Here is a 24,081-nt window from a genome sequence, read left to right as displayed (position 1 = left end):
AAAAAAAATATATCCAAGAGTACGATTCAATCAAGCTAAGTCACCTCTCAAGCCTCATAATAGTTTGTCTGCTAAATATGGCCTTGCCTTTAATAAAAGTATGGCAAATTTTCTACATGTCTCTTGCTAATCTCATGCTACAGTTACACATATTGTGTTGATGAACTGAATAAAAAACATTTATTTGCAACCATGGATTGTAGCAAAATAGGTTGAATGTGCATTTTGAAAATATATTTTTTTTAAAATAAACTTGTTTCCAAAAGTTTGTTAAGACATTTGAGAATCCAAATCTAGTCTCTTGTGATTGTATCTCTCTGATAAGGTTCACAGTTTCAGTCTGAAAACTTTTGGTAGCCTTTTGTTCATTAATTTATTGAGTCACAAAATTGTATGTTCAGTTTTGGTGTGTTATTGTGCAAACCATAATTAATGGCTTAACATAATGAACAAGTTGATTGTGGATATCAGGAACTCATACTAATACCAAATATGCTATGTTCTAACTGTCAGGAAGTTTCTCCTTAGTTCTAGGTTGCTTCTCTCCTTGATTAGTTTCCATCCATTGCTTCTTGTCCTGCCTTCAGGCGCTTTGGAGAATAGCTTGACTCCCTCTTCTTTGTGGCAGCCCCTGAGATATTGGAACACTGCTATCATGTACCCCCTCGTCCTTCTCTTCATTAAACTAGACATACCCAATTCCAGCAGCCGTTCCTTATGTGCTTTAGCCTCCAGTCCCCTAATCATCTTTGTTGCTCTTTGTACTTTTTCTAGAGTCTCAACATCTTTTTTACATCGCGGTGACCAAAACTGGATGCAGTATTCCAAGTGAGGCCTTACCAGACATTGTAAAGTGGTATTAACACTTCACGTGAACTTGATTCTATCCCTCTGTTAATGCAGCCTAGCACTGTGTTGGCCTTTTTGGCAGCTGCAGCATACTGCTGGCTCATATTTAAGTGATTGTCCAGTAGGACTCCGAGGTCCCTCTCACAGTTACTACTATTGAGCAAGGTACCCCATATACTATACCTGTACATTTGGTTTTTCTTGCCTAAATGTAGAACCTTGCTTTTTTCACCATTGAATTTCATTTTGTTAGATAGTGCCCAGTGTTCAAGTCTGTCCAGATCCTCCTGTATCATAAGGCTATCTTCTGGAGTGTTGGCTATTCCTATTGGTGTCGTTTGCAAATTTGATGAGTTCCCCATCTACTCATCCAAATCGTTGATGAAGATGTTGAAGAGCACTGGGCCCCGAACAGAGCCCTGGGGCACCCCACTACACACTTCCCTCCATGTAGATGCGGTTCAATTGAGAAACACACACTGAATACGGCTGGTCAGCCAGCTACGGATCCATCTGGTGGTGATGCTGTCTACCCATATTTTTCTATCTTGTCAAGTAGTATGTTGTGATCTACTTTATCAAATGCCTTACTGAAGTCCAAGTAAATTATATCCACAGCGTTCCTCTGATCCACTAATTTTGTCACTTGGTCAAAGAATACAATAAGGTTTGTCTGGCATGATCTGTTTTTGACAAACCCATGTTGGCTTTTAGTAATGACTTTGCCTCTAGGTGTTCGCTGATTCGTTGTTTGATTATCTTTTACAGAATCTTCCCAGGTATTGAGGTCAGGCTGATAGGTCTGTAATTTCCTGGGTCCATTTTTTTTCCTTTTTTGAAGATGGGAACTTAGAAATGTTTGAAAAAAGTTAATTTTTCAGACCAGTTAAACCAGGAATCTTATATTCTAGTTGGATTAGAATTGATATTTATGGGTGTGCATGCTGAAATTGATTAAGATCTGTTTCTTTTTCTGAAGAGCTCTACTTCAGGTACTGAGAGAGGAAGCAACATCTATCATCACTTGATGATAATCAAAAATCAGATGTTACTGTACATATAGACAAGAAGTTGGTAAATTTCTACATTTCCAAGGAAAGATGCAGGATCACCAATGGTCTTCTAGCAAACTGACTCCCATAAAGTTGCCATTTATATGAATTCCTACTTCATGTGTGATTATTTATTTATGGCTATTCTGGTTTCTGTGAAAGTGATGCCATCATTGGGGGATTCAGTTATGGGATAAATGGCAACCTTGAGTAACAAAGGCATCTCCAGCAACAGCTTCAAAATTATTGGAAGCATCATGTGGTCTGCCTTTTGCCCAGCACGTTGATGCTTAATCACTGGACTATTATAGAATCAAATATGATGATACATTGTTTTAAATAGTTTGCTTAATACCTTTATCTAATATTGTATATGTTTATATTAGATCAAAACATTCAATCAAAGTATGTTGCTTCCCTTGATCAAACTGCATTTGTATAAAACTGAATATGATGAATCTCTACATCTGGATAGAGAAGAGGATGCATATCCCTTAGGCACTAATTAAGCCTTTTTATTGTCTCCACCTACATATTTATGTTTATGTACTATATTTAATATGCTGTTTATATGAAACTATCAAATGGTTTACAAAAGATAAACACAAAATAAGGATAAAATACCATAGGAGTGATTAAAGATAAAGATACTTTTTTAATCTACAAATATGATCATAGCTAATATGAGATATGTTTTAATAACTATATTTTCCTCCATCACTTTGGATTATTTTCTTAGCATCTGGAAATTTTTATACACATCAGGAACCAGTTTAGTTGGAAAAGCTCATGAAAAATTCATGTGAGTTGATGGTAAAAAAGTGACCATAGACTTATTAAGGCAAAAAGTTTTCCTAATGGATATTGTTTCCTCTAATTTCAATTACTGATGGGTTATAAATGACTNTCTTGTCCTGCCTTCAGGCGCTTTGGAGAATAGCTTGACTCCCTCTTCTTTGTGGCAGCCCCTGAGATATTGGAACACTGCTATCATGTCCCCCCTCGTCCTTCTCTTCATTAAACTAGACATACCCAATTCCAGCAGCCGTTCCTTATATGCTTTAGCCTCCAGTCCCCTAATCATCTTTGTTGCTCTTCTCTGTACTTTTTCTAGAGTCTCAACATCTTTTTTACATCGCGGTGACCAAAACTGGATGCAGTATTCCAAGTGAGGCCTTACCAAGACATTGTAAAGTGGTATTAACACTTCACGTGAACTTGATTCTATCCCTCTGTTAATGCAGCCTAGCACTGTGTTGGCCTTTTTGGCAGCTGCAGCATACTGCTGGCTCATATTTAAGTGATTGTCCACTAGGACTCCGAGGTCCCTCTCACAGTTACTACTATTGAGCAAGGTACCCCATATACTATACCTGTACATTTGGTTTTTCTTGCCTAAATGTAGAACCTTGCTTTTTTCACCATTGAATTTCATTTTGTTAGATCAGTGATGGCGAACCTTTAAGAGACCGAGTACCCAAACTGCAACCCAAAACCCACTTATGCATCGTAAAGTGCCAGGTGGGTGTGGCCCATTGGGTGGGTGTTGCCAATTGGGTGGGCGTGGCTGCGGTGGTAACGGCAGACTGGATGGGACTAAAAAGTTCAATCAATTCCAATTTTGCAAGATCTTTTTTTTCCCCACGAGAAGTTGAAATTGACTGATTGAACCTTTTTTTTGTTTTTGCACACGGCGGCGGAGGCCTAAAGCAAAAAGGTTTTATAAAACCCAGCTGAAGGCCTAGGACTGGGCCAACGGCGCGTGTGCCCACAGAGAGGGCTCGTGAGTGCCACTGGCACCCGTGCCATAGGTTCGCCACCACTGTGTTAGATAGTGCCCAGTGTTCAAGTCTGTCCAGATCATCCTGTATCATAAGCCTGTCTTCTGGAGTGTTGGCTATTCCTATTGGTGTCGTTTGCAAATTTGATGAGTTCCCCATCTACTCATCCAAATCATTGATGAAGATGTTGAAGAGCACTGGGCCCCGAACAGAGCCCTGGGGCACCCCACTACACACTTCCCTCCATGTAGATGCGGTTCCATTGAGAAACACACGCTGAATACGGCTGGTCAGCCAGCTACGGATCCATCTGGTGGTGATGCTGTCTACCCATATTTTTCTATCTTGTCAAGTAGTATGTTGTGATCTACTTTATCAAATGCCTTACTGAAGTCCAAGTAAATTATATCCACAGCGTTCCTCTGATCCACTAATTTTGTCACTTGGTCAAAGAATGCAATAAGGTTTGTCTGGCATGATCTGTTTTTGACAAACCCATGTTGGCTTTTAGTAATGACTTTGCCTCTAGGTGTTCGCTGATTCGTTGTTTGATTATCTTTTACAGAATCTTCCCAGGTATTGAGGTCAGGCTGATAGGTCTGTAATTTCCATTTCCATTTTTTTTCCTTTTTTGAAGATGGGAACTTAGAAATGTTTGAAAAAAGTTAATTTTTCAGACCAGTTAAACCAGGAATCCTATATTCTAGTTGGATTAGAATTGATATTTATGGGTGTGCATGCTGAAATTAAGATCTGTTTCTTTTTCTGAATAGCTCTACTTCAGGTACTGAGAGAGGAAGCAACATCTATCATCACTTGATGATAATCAAAAATCAGATGTTACTGTACATATAGACAAGAAGTTGGTAAATTTCTACATTTCCAAGGAAAGATGCAGGATCACCAATGGTCTTCTAGCAAACTGACTCCCATAAAGTTGCCATTTATATGAATTCCCACTTCATGTGTGATTATTTATTTATGGCTATTCTTGTTTCTGTGAAAGTGATGCCATCATTGGGGGATTCAGTTATGGGATAAATGGCAACCTTGAGTAACAAAGGCATCTCCAGCAACAGCTTCAAAATTATTGGAAGCATCATGTGGTCTGCCTTTTGCCCAGCACGTTGATGCTTAATCACTGGACTATTATAGAATCAAATATGATGATACATTGTTTTAAATAGTTTGCTTAATACCTTTATCTAATATTGTATATGTTTATATTAGATCAAAACATTCAATCAAAGTATGTTGCTTCCCTTGATCAAACTGCATTTGTATAAAACTGAATATGATGAATCTACATCTGGATAGAGAAGAGGATGCATATCCCTTAGGCAGTAATTAAGCCTTTTTATTGTCTCCACCTACATATTTATGTTTATGTACTATATTTAATATGCTGTTTATCTGAAACTCAAATGGTTTACAAAAGATAAACACAAAATAAGGATAAAATACCATAGGAGTGATTAAAGATAAAGATACTTTTTTTTAATCTACAAATATGATCATAGCTAATATGAGATATGTTTTAATAACTATCTTTTCCTCCATCACTTTGGATTATTTTCTTAGCATCTGGAAATTTTTATACACATCAGGAACCAGTTTAGTTGGAAAAGCTCATGAAAAATTCATGTGAGTTGATGGTAAAAAAGTGACCATAGACTTATTAAGGCAAAAAGTTTTCCTAATGGATATTGTTTCCTCTAATTTCAATTACTGATGGGTTATAAATGACTGTGCTTCTCAAAATACTCTCAATCACAGAAATTTACTGGGCAAGTTTGAGGTAGTCACTTTCTGTCTCAATCCAGCCTATCTCACAGGGTTCTTGTGGGGAAAATAGAATTTGCTACATATGATGCCTTGAATACCTGAATAGAAAGTGGGACAGAAATCCAATCAATAAACAAATAAATAAATCCCTCTGTCTTCAGCAGGAACCAACCAATTGAAATAATCATCTCTATGCTACTAACATAATTCATGAAGGATTACTTATCATCAAAGAATGATGGGCATGTACATTGAGTATAGAATGCCCTCTGTAAGATTTTGTAATGGATGTAGCGAGACGGAAATTCTTAGAATTACCAGCAAGCACGATCCTCTGGTCCAGCTCATCTGGAATATGCCAAATTGAGCAAGGCAGTATAATACCTCTAGATACAGAATATAAATGGAATCTGAAACAAAATTTTGCAATGGGGAATGCTGTTACTAACTAGGTCTACTCACCCAATGGACTGTAATATTTTAATGTAAGAAGATCTATGGGGATTTTTTTAAAATGCTAATAATGTTAATGTCACATTATATTCCAAAATTTTGGAATCCAGCTATTTTTGAAAAGGTATGGTTATACTGAACCTGCGATGTCGGTAAAAGAATTAGTTTCAGATATAATTCCGAAATAAGAGCATGTGGAATTGTGGGAGTTGAAATCCACACATCTTAAAAGTTGCCAAGGTTGAAAAACGCTATTCTCAAAGAAGGTCATGGCAAACCACTTCTGCGTTTCTGCCGAAGCCTTTACCCTCATCTAAAATATCCCAAAGGTTGGCGAAAAACAGCCCAGTCCCCAGCTAAAGCTCTGCCCTTGGACTGTAGATTGGAGGAGAGACAGCTGCTTGGCAAATGGGAGGGGGAGGAATCCATGGTAACCATCAGCCAATCACCAAACTCCTCGCGATCACATGATCCTTTCAACGGCGAGAGGGTTCGTTCCTTTCCTTCTTTGACCTTTCACCCCAAGATGGCGGCGCCCGTGGGTCCGTTGAAGTTTTGGAAACCGGGTAAGCCTTGAATTTTTTGTAAAGGACGGGTATATAAATGCCATGGGAGGGAATAAGAAGTGGAAGGGCGATGCCTGCTTTTGTCTAGTTTTGGTGGAAATGTAATTTCAGTTTGTGAAAGGACACCGGCGGGATAGGTGATTGGGAATGTACCGATACTCTTATTTTGGAGGACGGACGCGCGACTCTTGTGAATCATTAAATAAGTAAAAAAGAAAAGAAAAAAGGTGGCCGGTCACAAATGAACAAGGGTAGAAGAAAAGAAAAGTTATTCTGCACCTGCTCAAATCCTAATATTTAACCTTTGAACATGCCGATCTTTTGACTTAGAAGCTTGTGAATTCTGAATTAAGAAAATTGTGCTTCTTCACTGGCGGTCGTTCTGCTTTTCTCCCCCCTCCCCTTAATGCCATTTAATGCTATGGAGTGGACCTATTTACCTCGTTCAGGTGGTGTTAAATAAATGCATCCGATTGAGATTAAGCTGTTTGATGTACAAAAAAAATCCTATAAGATGCCAGTTTCAAATTCTTTTAAGTGAAGACTCTTTTTAAGTCATGGGATTTATCGCTGAATATATGACCAGTCTAATTCTAGTTGTAGAATATTCAAAAGTAACACACCCATAAATACACCCTTTTCTTGCTTCAGTGAACCTCCTTAGAGGCAAGCCACACAGATATTTACATTTAAAATAAATTGTGAGAGGTGCACTAGTCTCTTCCATGAATTTTTTTAAAAAGAATTTCACTTATTTTAATAGGCAATGAATGCTAACTAGCATAGTGCCAAAATAAATCTGCTTTTATTGTGTACAAAGCAGTAATAACTTGAAATGATTTTAAGATAACTGTCATTTGAATTGAAAGGGTGATTTTAAATTTTAAAGGGGCATTGTGGAATTGAGGAAAAGCTTCCACTCCACTAAAAAGTAGTGAGGTAAAAATCCTCAATGGTGGAACTAGATGCTGTTCTTGCTACTGATTATATGTAAATGCAATGGCAGTCAAGTGCTGTTATAACAGAATCTTCTGCAGTGCTAAGCAATTTACATGGTAGCTTTTATCTCTTTGCATGAGGTGATTTTTCTGGCGTGAAGGATAATTAGAAAACAGTTTTCCATGATGAAACTTAATTTTATAGATCTATTAATATTTAAATTAAATTACTGCTCACTTTTAGACATGGAGCTAACCTCCTTAACAGTTGAGGCAATGTTTGCTGCTGTAGTTTCCTTATATAATTATTTGTGTATGTATACAGATTGTTTCTGGTATTTGTTTGCAATTACAAAAGAGTATGTGGAATTTAGAGAGCTTTGCCTTCACATTAATGCAACAAAAACTCACATAATAACTTTTAATATTCTGTATATATTTATGTTGAACTATTAATACCATTGTGTTCAACTATTAATGCCAATGTGTTCAATGCTGTAGTCATTTACACTTTTGGGTTCTAAGGAAGATTGTAGAGCATGAGCATGTCATAGATTTTATTCTTTCAGTACTTTTGGCTGATTTATTAATATAGCCACTTCTTTCTGAGATTATTAATGAATATTTTATATTTCAGTGAAAAAAATAATTTGCCCTTGAACTGATCTCCATTTCTAGAAAGAACATAGACACGGTCTTGTAATTCATTGTGGTCCTTCTATATCAAGATTTTAACAGTATTTGCAGCCTTTTTTACAATGGTTTTAAATAGATTGCAAAGTTTGATATATTTTCTTCTAGGAAAAACCTATAGCAATATGATAATTCTGTATAAGACTACATTGTTTTACATACAACCTAATTTTTCATCTCATTTCCATTAACCCACTTTATCCCTGCATCCTTTTTCTTAAGTTATTGAAGAGTAGAGAAAAAAACCCTGATGGCTGCCAATTTGTAATATGATCTTTGAAGCTAAATAGGTTTTTGAATAATTCTGTGATTATTTACTTGCAAGAAAGTTCTATTTAATTTAATATAGTTATTAAAATATTTATATCAAATGACTGTTATATACAATTAGTAGTCAGTTTTGATGGGTGCTGCTATTTAGTATGAACATGATAGTTATATGCAGTTTGTTCTTTATATGTAAGTATTAAATCATATACAAAAAATCAAAATTTAGAGATAGGCTACAAATTTTTGAACTACACAAAAAAGATTATTAAAGAGAAAACACATGACTATCACAGCTGTCTTCTCAATGTTTTTAAAGTTAGATTCATCCCAGTTCTTTCATCTACTTCAGCGGTTCTCAACCTATGGGTCGTGACCCCATTTGGGGTCGATCAACCATTTCACGGGGGTCGCCAAGCAAGGCTGTCCGCCATTGTTTTCCCCCTTTTCCGGCGGGTGCCTTACCTCCCTTGAGCTGGGCCAGCTGGTGGTCGGCCTGCTCCGTCTGCTACTTGCCAGCTACGCCTCGGCCGGCGCAGGGGGCGGAACCACGCATGCGCGGCGCTCCCGGGCAGGGAAAGTCCTCGACTTACGACCGGTTGGGTAGTCCTCGACTTACGACCGGTTTAGTCCTCGACTTACGACCGGTTTAGTCCTTGACTTACGACTGGTTGGGGGTCGCGGCATTAAAAAGGTTGAGAACCACTGATCTACTTAATCAAGATCATAAACCCAATACCCCTAATGTCCACAATAGTTTATTTATAAAGTTCTTCAGAGCCAGGTCAAAGAATAACTTAGAAATTCTCCCAGGGTGAAACATCTCTTGTTTACTCATGTGCTTGTTGAATTACTATAGTAACTGGGTTTAAATAACGTATAGAGCAAAACCAACTATTACTTTTTTTTGGGCATAGAGGCTTTGTATTTCCTGTGTCATGTACTTTGACCTGAGTCTGAGTGTGCCCTTTTGGTATTGGAGGGTTAATCCTATTATGTCCCAAAAGTTCATGCCTTTTAGAGTTTGGGTGGGGTATGTAGATTTTAGAGGTCTTTGTCTTCCTAATCTCATAGCTTCTAGCTTCCTGGCCTCAACCTCCCTGAATGGATTATTACATCTACATTTCTAAAAGCTGGTTTCTGCTGAATTTTCTGCCTTTTAAAGATCTCCATTATTTCTTTGGAGAAATATATTCTACCTTTTTAATATTTCCCAAAATATTTCTTTCTCTGGATTCTTCCCACAACATGTTAAAGAAATTTTTCCCAAATCTGTTACCTTGAGATGTGTTCAGACTGCAATAATATGGTTTCTGGGCAAGCTATTACACTGAATTGATAGCAATGTATTCACGGTATATAATTACAGCATTTATGTGATATAAATTGCAGCTAATGATAAATTGCAACCTGTGAAGATGTGCATAAGCTGCTTGATATTGCTGATAGTATCTTAAAATTATAATATGCTGTTTATGGTACATGAGCCAATTTGAGGTACAACCACCAGACTAGCAACTGGGAGACCAAGAATTCTAGGTCTGTCTTAGGCACCAAAACCAGCTAGATGAGTTTGGACTAGTTACTCTCAGCTGTAGGAAGAAGGCAAAGGCAAACCACTTCCAAAAATGTTGTCAAGAAAAGTACATAAACTTGTTTCTGAGTCAGCAAGAGCCAGGGTTGATTTGATGGATCATAAGAACAGCAATTAATTATGTAATCAAGTTGGAATGATTTTTTTTCCTTTTGTAAACTGAAGAGCCTACTTTTGGGAAACTGCAGCTTACATATAAAGGTGGTCCTTGACTTACAACAATTCATTTAGTGACCATTCAAAGTTATAACGGCGCTGAAAAAACATATTTATGACCATTTTGCAGCATCCCTATGATCATGTGACAAAATTCAGAGACTTGGCAACTGGCTCATATTCATGATGGTTGTAGTATTCTGGGGTTATATGATTAATCATCTTTTGCGATTTTCTGACAAGCAAAATCAATGGGGAAGCCAGATTCACTTAACAACCATGTTACTGGCTATTGTGGTGCAGTGGTTAGAATGCAGTATTGTAGGCTAATTCTGCTGACTGCCAGCAGTTCAATTCTCACTGCTCAAGGTTGACTCAACCTTCCATTCTTCCGAGGTTGGTAAAATGAGGACCCAGATTGTTGGGGGCAATATGTTGATTCTGTAAACTGCTTAGGGCTATAAAGCACTATAGAGTGGAATATAAGTCAAAGTGCTATTGCTACTGACTTAACAACTGCACTGATTCACTTAACTCTGTCAAGAAAAGTCATAAAACAGGGCAAAACTCACTTAACAAGAAAAATTTTGGGCTCAATTGTGATTGTAAGTCAAGGACTACCTATATTCAATTTTTTTAACCTGTTTGTATCTGTTCTATGATTTAGCACACACAATTGTCAGTTGCTGTGGGTGTACTTAGGCCAGCTTTGAGTTCATTTCATACAGAAATAAGACCTATAGTAGAAATTTATTTTAAATATTCATATAAATATTGCCAATAGATCTATCTTCAGTATAGTTAATGTACAACAGATAGACTGTATTCATATTACTCAGAAATCACAATTAAAATCAACATAATTTGTTTATTATGTATATGCCCCTAAAACACTGCAATTAAAGAATACAATTACAAGAGTATAAAGTAACAGTACCCAGTAGGATTACGCACAGTTTTCAAGAGATGCCTTACATTCAGAAAACAGTACATTGCAATATACATGCACAATCCCTTTACTCAAAGCATGCAGAGGCAATCAGGAGCACCTTCCAAAGCAGCTGCCAGGAGGATTTCAGATCTGTGCGGAGCTGAAATCTTTTAGCAAGAAGCTTTTTCACTGCTTGTTAATTGTTAATCACTACAACCAGGAGTGCCATTGAATGAGGTTGTTAAGTGAAACAGTCATGTGGGCATCTTGCTTAATGACCGCTTTGCTCAACAACTGAGATTCCAGTCCCAATTATTGTTAAATGGGACTAGTATATATAAGCATGTTTGTGGGTTTGTGTAGAATTATTTGAAAAGCTCTAGCTGCCAATCTAGTTGGTTGCTTGAGCTAGGAAGGGCTAGGTAAAACAGGAGAATATCTGTCCAGCTGTCTCAATCAATCAATCAATCAATCAATCAATCAATCAATCAATCAATCATACAATAAGTCAAGTTTATACAGCTTCCTGTCTCTCCCAAAGGAGGAGCATTGCACAACAATAAATAAAACTGCTAATATAAATCTGGTAATAATAAATAGCATAAAAATAAAACAGCAACGGAGCTATCAGGACAGATCTCCAGTCCCCTGGAAGCCCCAGACCTGAAAGCATAACCAGGTGTTGAGGGCCTTAACAAGAAGTCAAAAGGGCCATTCTAATTTCAGGGGGAAGAATATTCCTTAAGGCAGATGCCCCAGCAGAGGAAGGCCCAACTCTTAGGACCCATCAGACACAAATCCCTAGCTGATGGTACTCATATCATATTTGCTCTATGATAGGGCAAGTTATTGGGCAGAGACAGCTCCTCGGATAATCCAGTCCCATGCCATGAGTGTCTTTAAAGGTTAAAACCAGTACCAGCACCTTATATTGGACCTAGAGGCAAATTAGCAACAGCCTATGAAGCAGAAGTGTAACCTGTGCAGCCCTAGAAGCATATGCAATTAATTGCCTGTGCATTCTGTACCATCTGAAGCTTCTGGTAGTGCAACGTCATCCAGCATGAAAGATGGCATGATCCTGGAATAAGTAGGCCTCCAGAATGAAAACCATTCTGTCTTGTCAGGGTTCAGCTGAAGACGTTCCCTGTCCAGACTCTCACAACCTTGAGGAACTGGGATGACACATTTACCAGGGAGGGAAATATATATTGGGTATCGTCAGTGATGATACCTCACTCCATGCAATGGATGAGCTCAGTCAGTGGCCTCATGTAGATTTTGGAAAGCAGAAGAGAAAGCACCAAGCCCTGTGACACTTCACATTGTAGAGGCCAATGGTGAGATTTCTCCTTCCCAATCACCTTCAACTTGCAATGACCCTGAATGAAGGAGGTGAACTGGTGCAACAACATACCATGTACCTCCAACTCTGAGTTGATTCAAATGGTCAGTGGTATCGAAAGTCAGCAAGCAGTCATCCAGGGCAAGGATGGAGACAGTATGCCCATCCTGCCCATACCAGAGGCCATCCAAACACACAACCAGGACTTTGCCAGCAGCTTAAACTGTTTAGGTTTTTAAAATCCAGCATTTTAATTCCTTATAATCATGGTATTTGGTATCACACAAATGCTTATATTTCAGTCTATTACCAGTAATGGTAATTCTTGTATTAATTTCTGAACCATTATTTAAAAAAACTGCCCTATACACAGTGCATTAGAAAACTCAGCTTGGAGACCATTGGAAGATACATACCTGAGGAATAGTCTGTCCTTAGCAGATATGGACATGACTGGTATGCCAGCAAATTGGTACTTTAAAAAAAACTTTTAAAATACTAAATTGAAAAGCTCTGAATTTGTGAGGATTAATTTCCTCTTAAATATGTATATCAAATTACAAGTGAAATTACAAGCAAAATACCTCTTTACCTTTTTTTGTATTTTTGTAAAAGTCACATCAAATTAATAATTATTTGTTTGCTTGTGTGTGTAGGCACAGAAGGACCTGGTGTCAGCCTCTCCGAGGAGAGACAGAATGCTGCTGAAAGTTCAAGTGTTTCGGTTATCTATAATCCCTATATTTCCCTTTCTATTGAGCAACAGAGGCAAAAGCTGCCTGTTTTTAAGGTATGAATTACTTTTATTACTTTGAACTGCAGAATTGCATGCATTGCCATGTAGGAATGGTCTACCATTTCATATTTTAAGCTGATTTTGCAAAATAGAAAATAAATGTATTTTCAACACATGTAGGCCTCATAACGCTGAGACAGAATAATTTTTCCTATCTCAGTGTATGGGAACATTGTGACAGCAATACAAGCCTGCCACTATTCACTGTTGATGTAAACACGAGTTGAATTGCATGGGTATAAGAATTCTGTGCTAGCTTGTAGCTTGCTTGGTAAAGATGATGCGCCTCCTTGTGTCATTGTGTGATATTATTTTATATATTTTATTGTTAGTGTAACCTTTTAAAGTAAATTATATATAATACAAATAAATCTGTTTTATGATTTGTTTCAGAATGTATGCAATAAAGCACTGTACATAAATATTCCCATATTGTCATCGAAGAGTGGATTCCATCCTTACCCTTTACTAAAATTTCTTTTATGAGGTGCTTTAATTCATGTCTAAACATCTATTTCTCTTCCAGCTTAGAAATCATATCCTTTATCTGGTAGAAAATTATCAGACATTAGTGATTGTTGGAGAAACAGGATGTGGGAAAAGTACTCAGATTCCCCAAGTGAGTATTAATAATCTTTATTTATTTGTTTATTAATGGAATACTTGGCCTGATTTTCAGTCATTTTCCATGGATGGATGTATCACTATCTCTGTCCTTTTGTCTGCCCTATGCTCTGCTAGCGCTGCTCGCCTCTGCCCACTGGCTGACTCTTGCTGGCCCTGCTGCTTCTGCCAGCCTTGCGACTTTGTGCTAGCTGGGTTAGTCTTTTTTGCCCTGTGCTTGCTGCCTCTGCCATTCTGTGCTTACTGGCCTTGCTGCTCCTGTTGGCCTTTCCGCCCTGCACTTGCTGGCCCTGTCACTTTTCAGAAGAAGGGGCATACAATTTGGACAAGGCACATGCAACGTGCTTCATCTGCAGTGGCTGGAATAAGATGGCGGAGATCAGCAAGGGCCAGAAAGTTCCCTTTGCCATTATAGGGCCAGCAAGCACAGGGTGGCAAGGCTGGAGGGATGACAGGGCCAGTGAACACAGGACAGCAAGGTTGGCACAGATGGTGGAGTACAAGGTCATTAAAAAAGCAGAGATGGGAGGATAGATGGGTGTGGGGAGTTGAAGAGGAGACAGTCCTTTGCCTCACCGAGGCTGGGAGAGACCAAGCCAGGAGTGGCTTGTATTGTGTCCTTGTCTAGCAACAGGTTGGATTTGGTTAGCAACCCAGATTGCTGTCACTAAGCAATGTAGTCATATGATATTGCACTTTATGATCACATTGCTTAGTGATGGAAATTCCGACCCCAATGGCTGTCATAATTCAAGGACTACCTGTAATGGCCTTTGATAAGTTAAATAAAGGTATGTGTATCGCTTATAAAATTTTTTCTGCTTGTATGCCATAGACTTTGTAACCATGGCTAGTTTGTAATTCATGAATGCCGAGCAGAAATCATTGAATGGATAGGCCTACTGGAATTAATGATTCTAAATAATCACATCTAATTCGTCCAAATGGTCCAGTTGGATTCACTAGATCTAGTGAATATCAGAATTATTGAACTTGGATCTACCTTTTTTATGGGAGTTGAAGTCAGCTATTTGTAGCAGAGAAGCATACTCAAATATTCTCCACTTTCAAATTAACATTTGAAAATAATTGCATTAACTCCATGGTTAATTATTTCATACCTTTTCTAGATAATTATTGATCTAATTAAAAATATTTTACAATTTTCACATTAGCACTAATTCTTTGCTATTATATCTCACAATAACTAATTTAGGTATAGAATTTGTTTTTGCCAATAAGGCACTCTCTGAGATGAGCTCTATTCAAGACTTTCTGGAAAATGGGAAAATAAATGATTTGCTACCAGTTCCCTTTTCCCTCTGTAATCACCAGTAACTTCTTCCATAAAACTCCAGAAGACCCTTCAACTTTCCAGGACAGATTTTCAAGGAGCTGAAGAGGAAGACTATAAAAATATTTCCCTCGATTTAGCCTCAAAAATCTTCTTCTAGATTAAAAGTTCTTGCTGATAATGAGGCACATTCCATTTATAGAAAGCAAGATATAGATCCAAGCCCTTTCAAATATATTAGTTTGATAGCTGGTAACTCTCCAACTAAGTTAATTGATAAAGTGAGGAAATGGATTACACATTTTTCTGATGACTGTTAAATATTTTCTAGATTCTTTTAAGAATTGTAATTTAATATAATAGCATAATAGTTTAATAGTTTAAATTAGTTCACTTGATATTTCAAAAAGAACAGGAGTGGTTTATTGTCTTCATTGTGCTACTTTATTATACAGATAGTCCTCACTTAACCAACCACTCATTCAGTGACTGTTCAAGGTTGTGACAGCATTGATCAAGGGTTACTTATAAATGATTCTCAAGTGTGATTCAAGCACTTGGCAACTGGCTTGCACTTATGGTTGCAATGCCACAGCGCCATGTGATTGCCAGGATGGTCATTGCTAAGTAATGGGATCATCATGACATTGTTATGACTGCATTGCTTAGCTGTGGCAATCCAATCCCAATTGCTGTCGCAATTCAAGGCCTATTTGTACATTGAATTAGATCTACAATTATTTTTCCAGTGAGACATTGTATTTGGAGAAAAATAGAAATGTAAAATGAGGAATGAAGATAATTAAGAAACCAAGATTAATATAGAATTTATACATCAGTTCTAATAAATATTTTTTCCCCGTGACAGTATCTAACAGAAGCTGGCTGGACTGCTGAAGGCCGGATAGTGGGAGTAACACAACCTCGGAGAGTTGCTTGTATTTCAGTGAGTGCCCTAGATTCCAAATTCTGAGATTTCTATATATCTTATTTTTGCAGAATGTTAGATAGTTTAATCAAATTTATAAAGTCTGTCAAAAGTATTTGAAAATACATTAAGCAGTCTAGATATTTGTTAATATCTATGGGGTACTATGAAGATACAGATAAATACTTTCCATAGGCTATCACTGGAAATTTTTGCAATAGTATCTTAGAATGTATATTCTTTTATTTTTGTGTTTGATATGAGGTCAGTAATTTGCAGTTAGGACCTGTGCATTTTCGCAGCACACTCTGATGCTTTTCACAATTGAATATAGGTTTTGGTAACAATTTCCTTTTTTTTGAAAAAAAAAATTCATGCCTTTACATGTGGAGGAAAGTACACTTGATTATGTTGCAGCTATGCAAATAATATTTCGTACAAAATTTCACTTAAGGCAGAGACTGATTTTCCATTCCAAATCTGGGAAACCACAATTGTTTTTATGTATAATATATATATATTGTTTTCAAATTGAAACAAATCATCATATTTAGTTCCGCTGTACTATCTTGACTTGACAGAAATTTTTTTGAAATATTTTAGTTCTGAGCATTGACCAAAACCCACACGCTACAAGACAAAAAAATTCTGGAGAAATGTTATAGGACAGGTAGAGTGAACTTGGTGCCCATTATTCTCTCTTACAATCTTACAGTCTCTTCTGCATAACCTGTATGCTGATTTGTTCTCAGTTTCTAAGCATCTTCCTTCCCTTCTTCACCTGCCTCCCTTCAGTGCCTGCTGCTGATGTCATCACAAACAAAACCCATTTTCATTTGCTTTTTCCTACTGATCCTGCACTGCCCCAAACCATTTCTGTCCAGAACAATCACCTTTCTGTTTATATATGAAACAAAAACGTTCTGCTTCATTCCATATACAGACCCAAACACTTGAAAAGTACACTTTGGGATTAGACATGGGCTATCCAAAGCTATCTGTTTTGTATAACTCTACCTATGCAGCAGACAGGTAAAAATCTGGAAAGTCTTTGACAATACATTTAGATTAATCAGTATATTTCATTATAATTAATTACATAGGTTGAAACTTTTTGACATAGGGCGCAAACGGATCTTGCAGTGGATAACTTTATGGCATTAAAGCTAGGATCCAAAGAGCTATTTTAGGAATGCTAAAGTGCTTACACACACGGTTAATGAGATATTTGATATTTTATTAAATCTATTAAATTGATTTGAAAGTCATCTTGGTTTCAGCAATGGGTTGCCATTTAATGGAATTAAATAGTACACAAGATAAATTGATTTTGCTTAGTTTTATATTTCTTTGGACACTGCCAAAAGCTATGTCTCCAAGAGGGTTCTTTCTAATAAAATTAATCAGTTTTGATTCTTAATTTTAGAGGGAGAATCTGACATTGGAATTCCCTTTCTACTTCCCAAGTTGAGACCTTTCCATATCAATAAAGTCTGGTGCTGGGGATATATAAGTGATTAAACCTGAGATATCAGTCGGTCTTATGGATGTGAAACATCCTAAGTCGTCCTGGTTTCTGTATGGGGAGGAATTTTAAAGGAGCCATTAGTGCAGTTTTCTCCTGCTGCTTATAATGGAAGAGATGATTACAGCAACAAATGCTACTTATAGGAAAGATGTTGTATGCTACTCCTTCATTTTCATCCTTAGGGAAGGGTTGGATTCAGTGTACTGTCCCAATAGTAGAATGCTCAGACTATGCCTGGAGCTGGAATTTCATTCCCTGGGTTCTGTTGCATGATTTACAAAATAGTTTATGTATGAATTTCTAAAAAAATTAAATAAAATTTTAAAATGGGCATCACCCTGTGAGAATGCCAAATGCATGCAAGATTTGGTGTTCATAAGATTTCATCCATTTACTCTGTTGACTCCCCAGAGTGATAAAGACTAGTTTAATCTGTAAAATTAGGAAAATTAGTAAATAGCGCTAAATAGTTGCTTTTATTTCATAACCACATTTACTTAACATTTTGGAACTTTGTAAACATTTGCTATATTTTTCTTGAATTATAGGCATTGTATTTGAAAGATTTTCTATATTTATTAAAATGTAGCATTGCATAAATATGGTTAGAATGTGTCATTTCAACTTTGCAATTATGTGTGGGTTTAGCCATGGTTCATTTCAAGGTTGTTGAAATTTATCACATGGCCCATTTTGAAGAACAAGTGTGAAACACACTTGGATATTTCTATCTTTGGTGCAGCAAGTATTAGTTGATATAGATTATGCTTTTGTTTATTTAGCTTTATAACTAATTGAAATTCATTATTAGAATGAAACTGCTTATCTGTTCACTGATGGAATATTGTGAAATAGTTTTAATGACACAAAACTGTGATAGGGAAAACAGCCATAATAAAGCTTTAAAATAATGAGACAAATATTTTCATTCATTGAGTATCAAATCATTGCAGACGTTTTATTTTTTTCCCATAATGTCATCTCTTTAAAAAGCTAATGAATGCCAACAAATAATTCTTCTCTCTGGTGCCTTTTCATACAGAAACAGAGCAGACAATGTCATTTCTCAAGTTGAAGTTTCCTTTGTATAGTCTTAATTTGAATCCAAAAATATGTCTAGTTGCTTCTATTACATGATCTTTTTGGCATCAGCTACACCTCTTTAGTAGTGAGAGCATTTTACAACTGGAAGGCCGCCACCAAATTTCTGTTGATGAAGGGAAAATCGTCGACAATCTGGCAGTTTTCTGGTGGAAGAAAGTTTTGGAGGACCTCCAGCTTTCTTGTGTTGAAGTCCTTGTGCTGGTGCAATCTTTAAGTACAGAAAATTTTATTTTATTTTTCCTCATCCTCGTAAAAGCAGAATAATTGCATTGCCAGTATTTATTAATGAAAACTGGGCCTTGCCATATAAAGATTGGTTATACTTAACTACTACATAATGATCCAACAGAATTAGTTCAAGTTAACCAAATTTTACTTCACTGATTTTTTAAATTATTTTTCCCTAGTTGTGCAAGATAAAAAAACAGTACATATTCACAGATCAAATGTGTTTATTTTTTGCAATATTAATGTTATTCTTTTTCCTAGATTGCAGAACGGGTAGCTGAGGAGAGGGGTGCCTTGCTGGGCCATGAAGTTGGATATTGCATTCGATTTGATGATTGTACTGACCCAAAGGCTACAAGAATTAAGGTAATATATTTGAGCAAAATGCTTCTATTCTGAAAGTGTTTATAAATATTTCCAGTCAGTGAGGATCAAGTGAAACAGTACATTCTGGAGAGGAGAACACTGGAGATCAATACTGATTGACTGTTTTGAATAGGTTCTAATGTTTTTCAGAGTCAAATACAGTTAGTCCTTGATTTACAACCATTTATTTAATGATGGTTCATTGGAAAAAGTGCCTTATAACCTTTACTCACACTTATGATTCACCATCCCCACGGTCACATGATTGCAATTGAGGCACTTGAATGGTTGCAGAGCCCTGCAGTGAGTTTTCCCCAAATTGCTGGTAAAAAAAATTGTGGAAGTTAAATTCACTTAACAACTGTAATATTTGCTTAATGACTGTGTGATTCACTTAACAACCATGGTGATCTGCCATAAAAATTGTCATAAAATTGGGTCTGACTGACTTATTACTGCAACAACCCACAGTGGAAATTCTGGTCCCAATTGTGGTTGTAAGTTGAGGACTATCTGTGGGGACAGTTTCATACATACTTAAGTGAGTCCAGGGTGGTTCCAATATTCCAAAACACATTTAAATAATGGAAAGAAATGTCAGATTTGTTCATTAGAGAAGGGCAGCCAATTCATTTAAATAAATAAATAAATAGGTGATTATGCCCTGTAAAATACTACCTTTTGTAATTCAGCAATTGTCCTTGTTTCCCACTACAGCCAAAACAATGTTTTGTTCCATTGAGCATCCTCAACTATCACTTTTTTTCTTTATGTTGTTTGTCCTTCTCCAAACTTTCAGTTTCTTCCAGGCATTCCTTGTCTTCTGCAAACATGCTACTACTTTGCCTATATAAAAGAGCCACACTAATCTCTGAACCCATGGAAGTAGATGAAATTACTTATCAACTGCTGCAATTTGGGGGCATGAATCTTGTTTCAGAACAAACACAGATGGTTTTTGTTTGTTTGTTACAGTTTCTGACAGATGGAATGCTGGTCAGGGAAATGATGGCTGACCCATTACTAACCAGATATAGGTAAACACACTGATTATTGTAAAGCTATAAATGGTGAAATTTCCCTTTTTCTGTGTTCATTTCTACCTCTCTTTGTTACTTCATTTTCTTATTTTGGTTGAATATAGATTGTAAATGGGGACTAATCTTGTATTCTGAGTTTTGTTTATTTCAATACATCAGATACTATAATGATACTGACTGACTCACTGTCGACATACCTACCTATCTATCTGTACACACACAAACAGAAACATAGATATAGTTCATAAGAGATGAACTAGTATAAGCAGATTGGTTTTTTTTCATTCCTTCTGTTTTCATTTGTCTTTCTGAGTTTTGCTGCAATACATACCACATATTTATTCATCTGTATTAAAAAATCTATTATATAAGTAATTGTTAAATCCCACAACAAGAATAACCTCTATTTTTCTGTCCTTCTGTGTGCTCCAAATATGTTTTGAAGGTTCACATTATTTAGTAAGTCAGATGGAAAATAAGTATCCATTTGGTTAATTGACTAGATTTTGCCAGTGGAATAATATGGCTAGATGTAGCCCAAGAAAAGTTTTTCAGATTGCAATTTTTGAATATTTTCTTCAAAGGACATGGTTTAGATAAAAAGCTATTCTTGACCTTCTATTAATTATTTTGAGTTGTATTTCTGAGAATTTATGTATAATTTATTATGCTTTATTGTAACTGTTGAAGTTTTTAAAGTTAGGGAGTCACAAGTATGTAACATCAGTTTAGTCATATGATTTCCATAATATATTAACTGTGGCTATTAAATCATGAATTATATTTATTAACTTGTGCTACCAAGCATGTTTAATATTGTGATGAAAATTTCATGATTGGGATCTTTAAAAAAATATATATTTTGGCTTTTGTTTAGTGTCATCATGTTGGATGAAGCTCATGAAAGGACTTTATATACAGATATTGCTATTGGCTTATTAAAAAAGGTTAGAATTCTGACTATATTTTTAATACCTCCTTTTGCAACCATTGAGTTGGGAACAAAGCAAATATTTACAATTACTATGTTGCTGTTGGCCTGCAATCTTGCTTATACCTTGTCAGTTCTAATTATTTTTAAGGCCCTTATATTCAATCTACATTAAGAATGAGAATTTGTGTTCCTAATAGAAGTCGCTGAACTACTGTTCCCAGTAACTCCACCCAGCATGGCCAATGGAGATGCTGTGGAATACAGTTCTATATTTGAGAGCTGTGTGTACTTCCCTTCTGGTATGTTGTTGTCATTTTCCAGCATCATTCTCTTCAAGAATATGAGTGCTATGGAGAAAATAGGATAGTGTATCCTGTTTCACTGTGCAATGTTGCTTAGTAATTTTTAGGCAAGATATATCAAGGATGAGGGTTATTGTAAAGATTACATGCTTCTAGGGTTAAATTAAGATCTAATTGATCATTCAGAAGAGGAGAATCTATGGAATAAAAACTAATGCATGAAAACATGCTCTTCTCAGTCAAGTTTAGCTGAATGGGTCCTTCTATGAGAAATGAGAACAAAAGCTGATTTTATAATTACCTTATAATATTAATAAGTAAATGTAAAATATAGTGCCAGTAGTTCTCATCAATGTTAATTTTAGATTTTTATGATATTTGAACAATCTTTAATATTTTTTCCTATAGGTTCAGAAAAAACGAGGAGATCTTCGCTTGATTATATCATCTGCTACACTGGATGCTGAGGTAGGTGACGCTCCAGAAGAGTATCTTAGAAAGATGAGGCAATATATATTTTTTGAGTTGTGATCTATCCTCTAGGATGAAAAGTGTAAGAGGTTCATCAGTATATTTGAGTACAAAGGCATAGTCTTCTGGAAACATAGTGTTGTGAGTTTAAGCCCCACCAGAGTAAATGGTGATTGTTTAAAAGCGGTGATTTTGTTCAAGTGATTATTTTTGTAATAGAAACTATTTTAAGCTTAGGAAAATAAATGGATCATTTGATACACTTGGAAAATTTGTTTTGAATTTGGATTTTAGTTCAAAGTCATTTGAGAAGACACACTATCTTGATTAGGGAGCATTCCATTCATCTCTAGTCATTCCCATTCCAAATCACTATCTGAATTCTTCCTCTCCTCCCTCTTCCCTGCTTCCCTGGTAATAGAAAGAGGGATGGAGATCTTCCTCCAGCCCTCACAATTCTTCTTCCCAAACATAGTATTTTTTTTTCTATAAATACGGTTGATAAAAGGTGTTTGCCTTAAGAAGATCCATTTCCGAGTGATCTTTGTTTTGGAAATGTACTCAAAGCATTATGCCAGCCCAGGGGGGAAAATAAGCTTTGTACAATGAACTTCATGTTTCTCAGTAAAAAAAATCATGACTTTTTTCTCCTAGTTGAGTACTGAAAGCCATGATTCACCTCAAAAGTAATTAATTGGCAATGGTTATCTTGTGTAAAACTTAAAGGTTTGAGTTATGTTATCTCTACTTGGCTGAACTGCATACAAAAATTCCTTTTCAGAAACTGTTAGAAAACCTGCAAAATTGCATCTTAGTTTACTTTAATATAGATTAGATTCTTTGTGTGTGAGTGAGTTATTGAATAAATGGCTGCTTTTATGTTCTTTCAGTTCTGTCTAATTTTCCTACTCATTAAAAATTAAAAGGCTGCAATTTTTGTTTGCCAGTGATAATTGATGGAAAATAATTATCCATTAGTAATGTAAGTAGTAAATAAATTTCTGTTATTAATCACAGTAAATGTCTTCAGAACATTAATTATTGGACTGAGTAAATCTAAAAAAAGAAATACAGACTACACTGCTAATTTGAAAAATTTGAGTTGTATTTCACATGGTTAGTATTTTATATGCTTGTGTTTTATAATACATTATGTGTCTACATAGAATGTAGAAAGTAGCTTAACTGCATATTTAATATGTGTCAAGTATGCAAATTATATCTCATATATTTATATATACGTATAAATTTGCTTCCAGCTAATTGTAATTGTAACTGTTAACTTTACATTTTTATGAACAAATTGTTATTTTTAAATTTACCAAAAATGTTGGATATATGTTCTTCTTTTTTAAAAATGGATAATTTATTGATCTTATTAAATGAAGGTCAAAATTTAAAATTTGCAAATATATATATATATATATTCATATATATCTTAGAGAGACAGAGATAGATATATAGATATTTAGAACATATATGCTAGTTATATATGTTTTATTAACTATTTGATGTTATTTTGAAAATATGCTGCTAGAAGTAAGGATTTGATTTGCACAAAAAAATCCATGTTTTTATTTTAAGCTTAAATATTTCTCCTTGGATTTCCAGTATTTGATAAGTGTTTGCTTCCTTTAGCTGGTGTTGATGGTGATGATTTTACTGTCCTTACTTTAGAAATTTAGGGATTTCTTTAACCAAAATGAGAGCAGTGATCCAAGCAAAGATACCAGCATGATCCTCACTGTGGAAGGAAGGACGTTTCCTGTGGATGTCTTCTACATTCAGAGGTCGGTTCCTGTTTAATGCTTAAGTGGTGGTTAGAAGAGAAGTCTGGTTGAGAAAGGACGATTAAATGGATCTTTAGGTATTCTTGGGCTTTGTTACCAACACATTTAGGATATAAACTTAAATCCTGTTTTCCAATTGACTGTATCTCTCTCCTATTTTGTGAGCAGCAGGCGCAGACTTGAGTGGAGGAGGGCTTCAGGAACCTTCCCCCGTCCCCTTCTGCACCGGCCAGCTGGAGCAGACTTCAGACAAGTGCTACGGGGGC

At 36.1% G+C, this 24,081-nt stretch overlaps 1 protein-coding gene across 1 annotated transcript in view; it reads left to right on the top strand.

Moving 5' to 3' along the window:
- The first annotated feature begins 6,390 nt into the window (after window positions 1-6,390).
- Window positions 6,391-24,081, top strand: part of DHX35 (DEAH-box helicase 35) — a 34,801-nt gene continuing 17,110 nt past the window's right edge. The window contains exons 1-9 of the mRNA XM_015812957.2: window positions 6,391-6,486; window positions 13,067-13,200; window positions 13,733-13,825; window positions 15,993-16,070; window positions 19,174-19,278; window positions 20,254-20,315; window positions 21,196-21,265; window positions 21,963-22,022; window positions 23,703-23,815. Of these exons, the coding sequence (XP_015668443.1) occupies window positions 6,447-6,486; window positions 13,067-13,200; window positions 13,733-13,825; window positions 15,993-16,070; window positions 19,174-19,278; window positions 20,254-20,315; window positions 21,196-21,265; window positions 21,963-22,022; window positions 23,703-23,815 (755 nt within the window). The 5' untranslated portion in view covers window positions 6,391-6,446. The remainder of the gene's footprint in view (window positions 6,487-13,066; window positions 13,201-13,732; window positions 13,826-15,992; window positions 16,071-19,173; window positions 19,279-20,253; window positions 20,316-21,195; window positions 21,266-21,962; window positions 22,023-23,702; window positions 23,816-24,081) is intronic.

Source organism: Protobothrops mucrosquamatus, unplaced genomic scaffold (genome assembly GCF_001527695.2).
Source record: "Protobothrops mucrosquamatus isolate PMUCROS unplaced genomic scaffold, P.Mucros_1.0 scaffold119, whole genome shotgun sequence".
NCBI classification, from domain to species: domain Eukaryota; kingdom Metazoa; phylum Chordata; class Lepidosauria; order Squamata; family Viperidae; genus Protobothrops; species Protobothrops mucrosquamatus.
The sequence above is the reverse complement of the archived record's forward strand: the minus strand, read 5'-3'. Positions and strand labels throughout refer to the sequence as shown.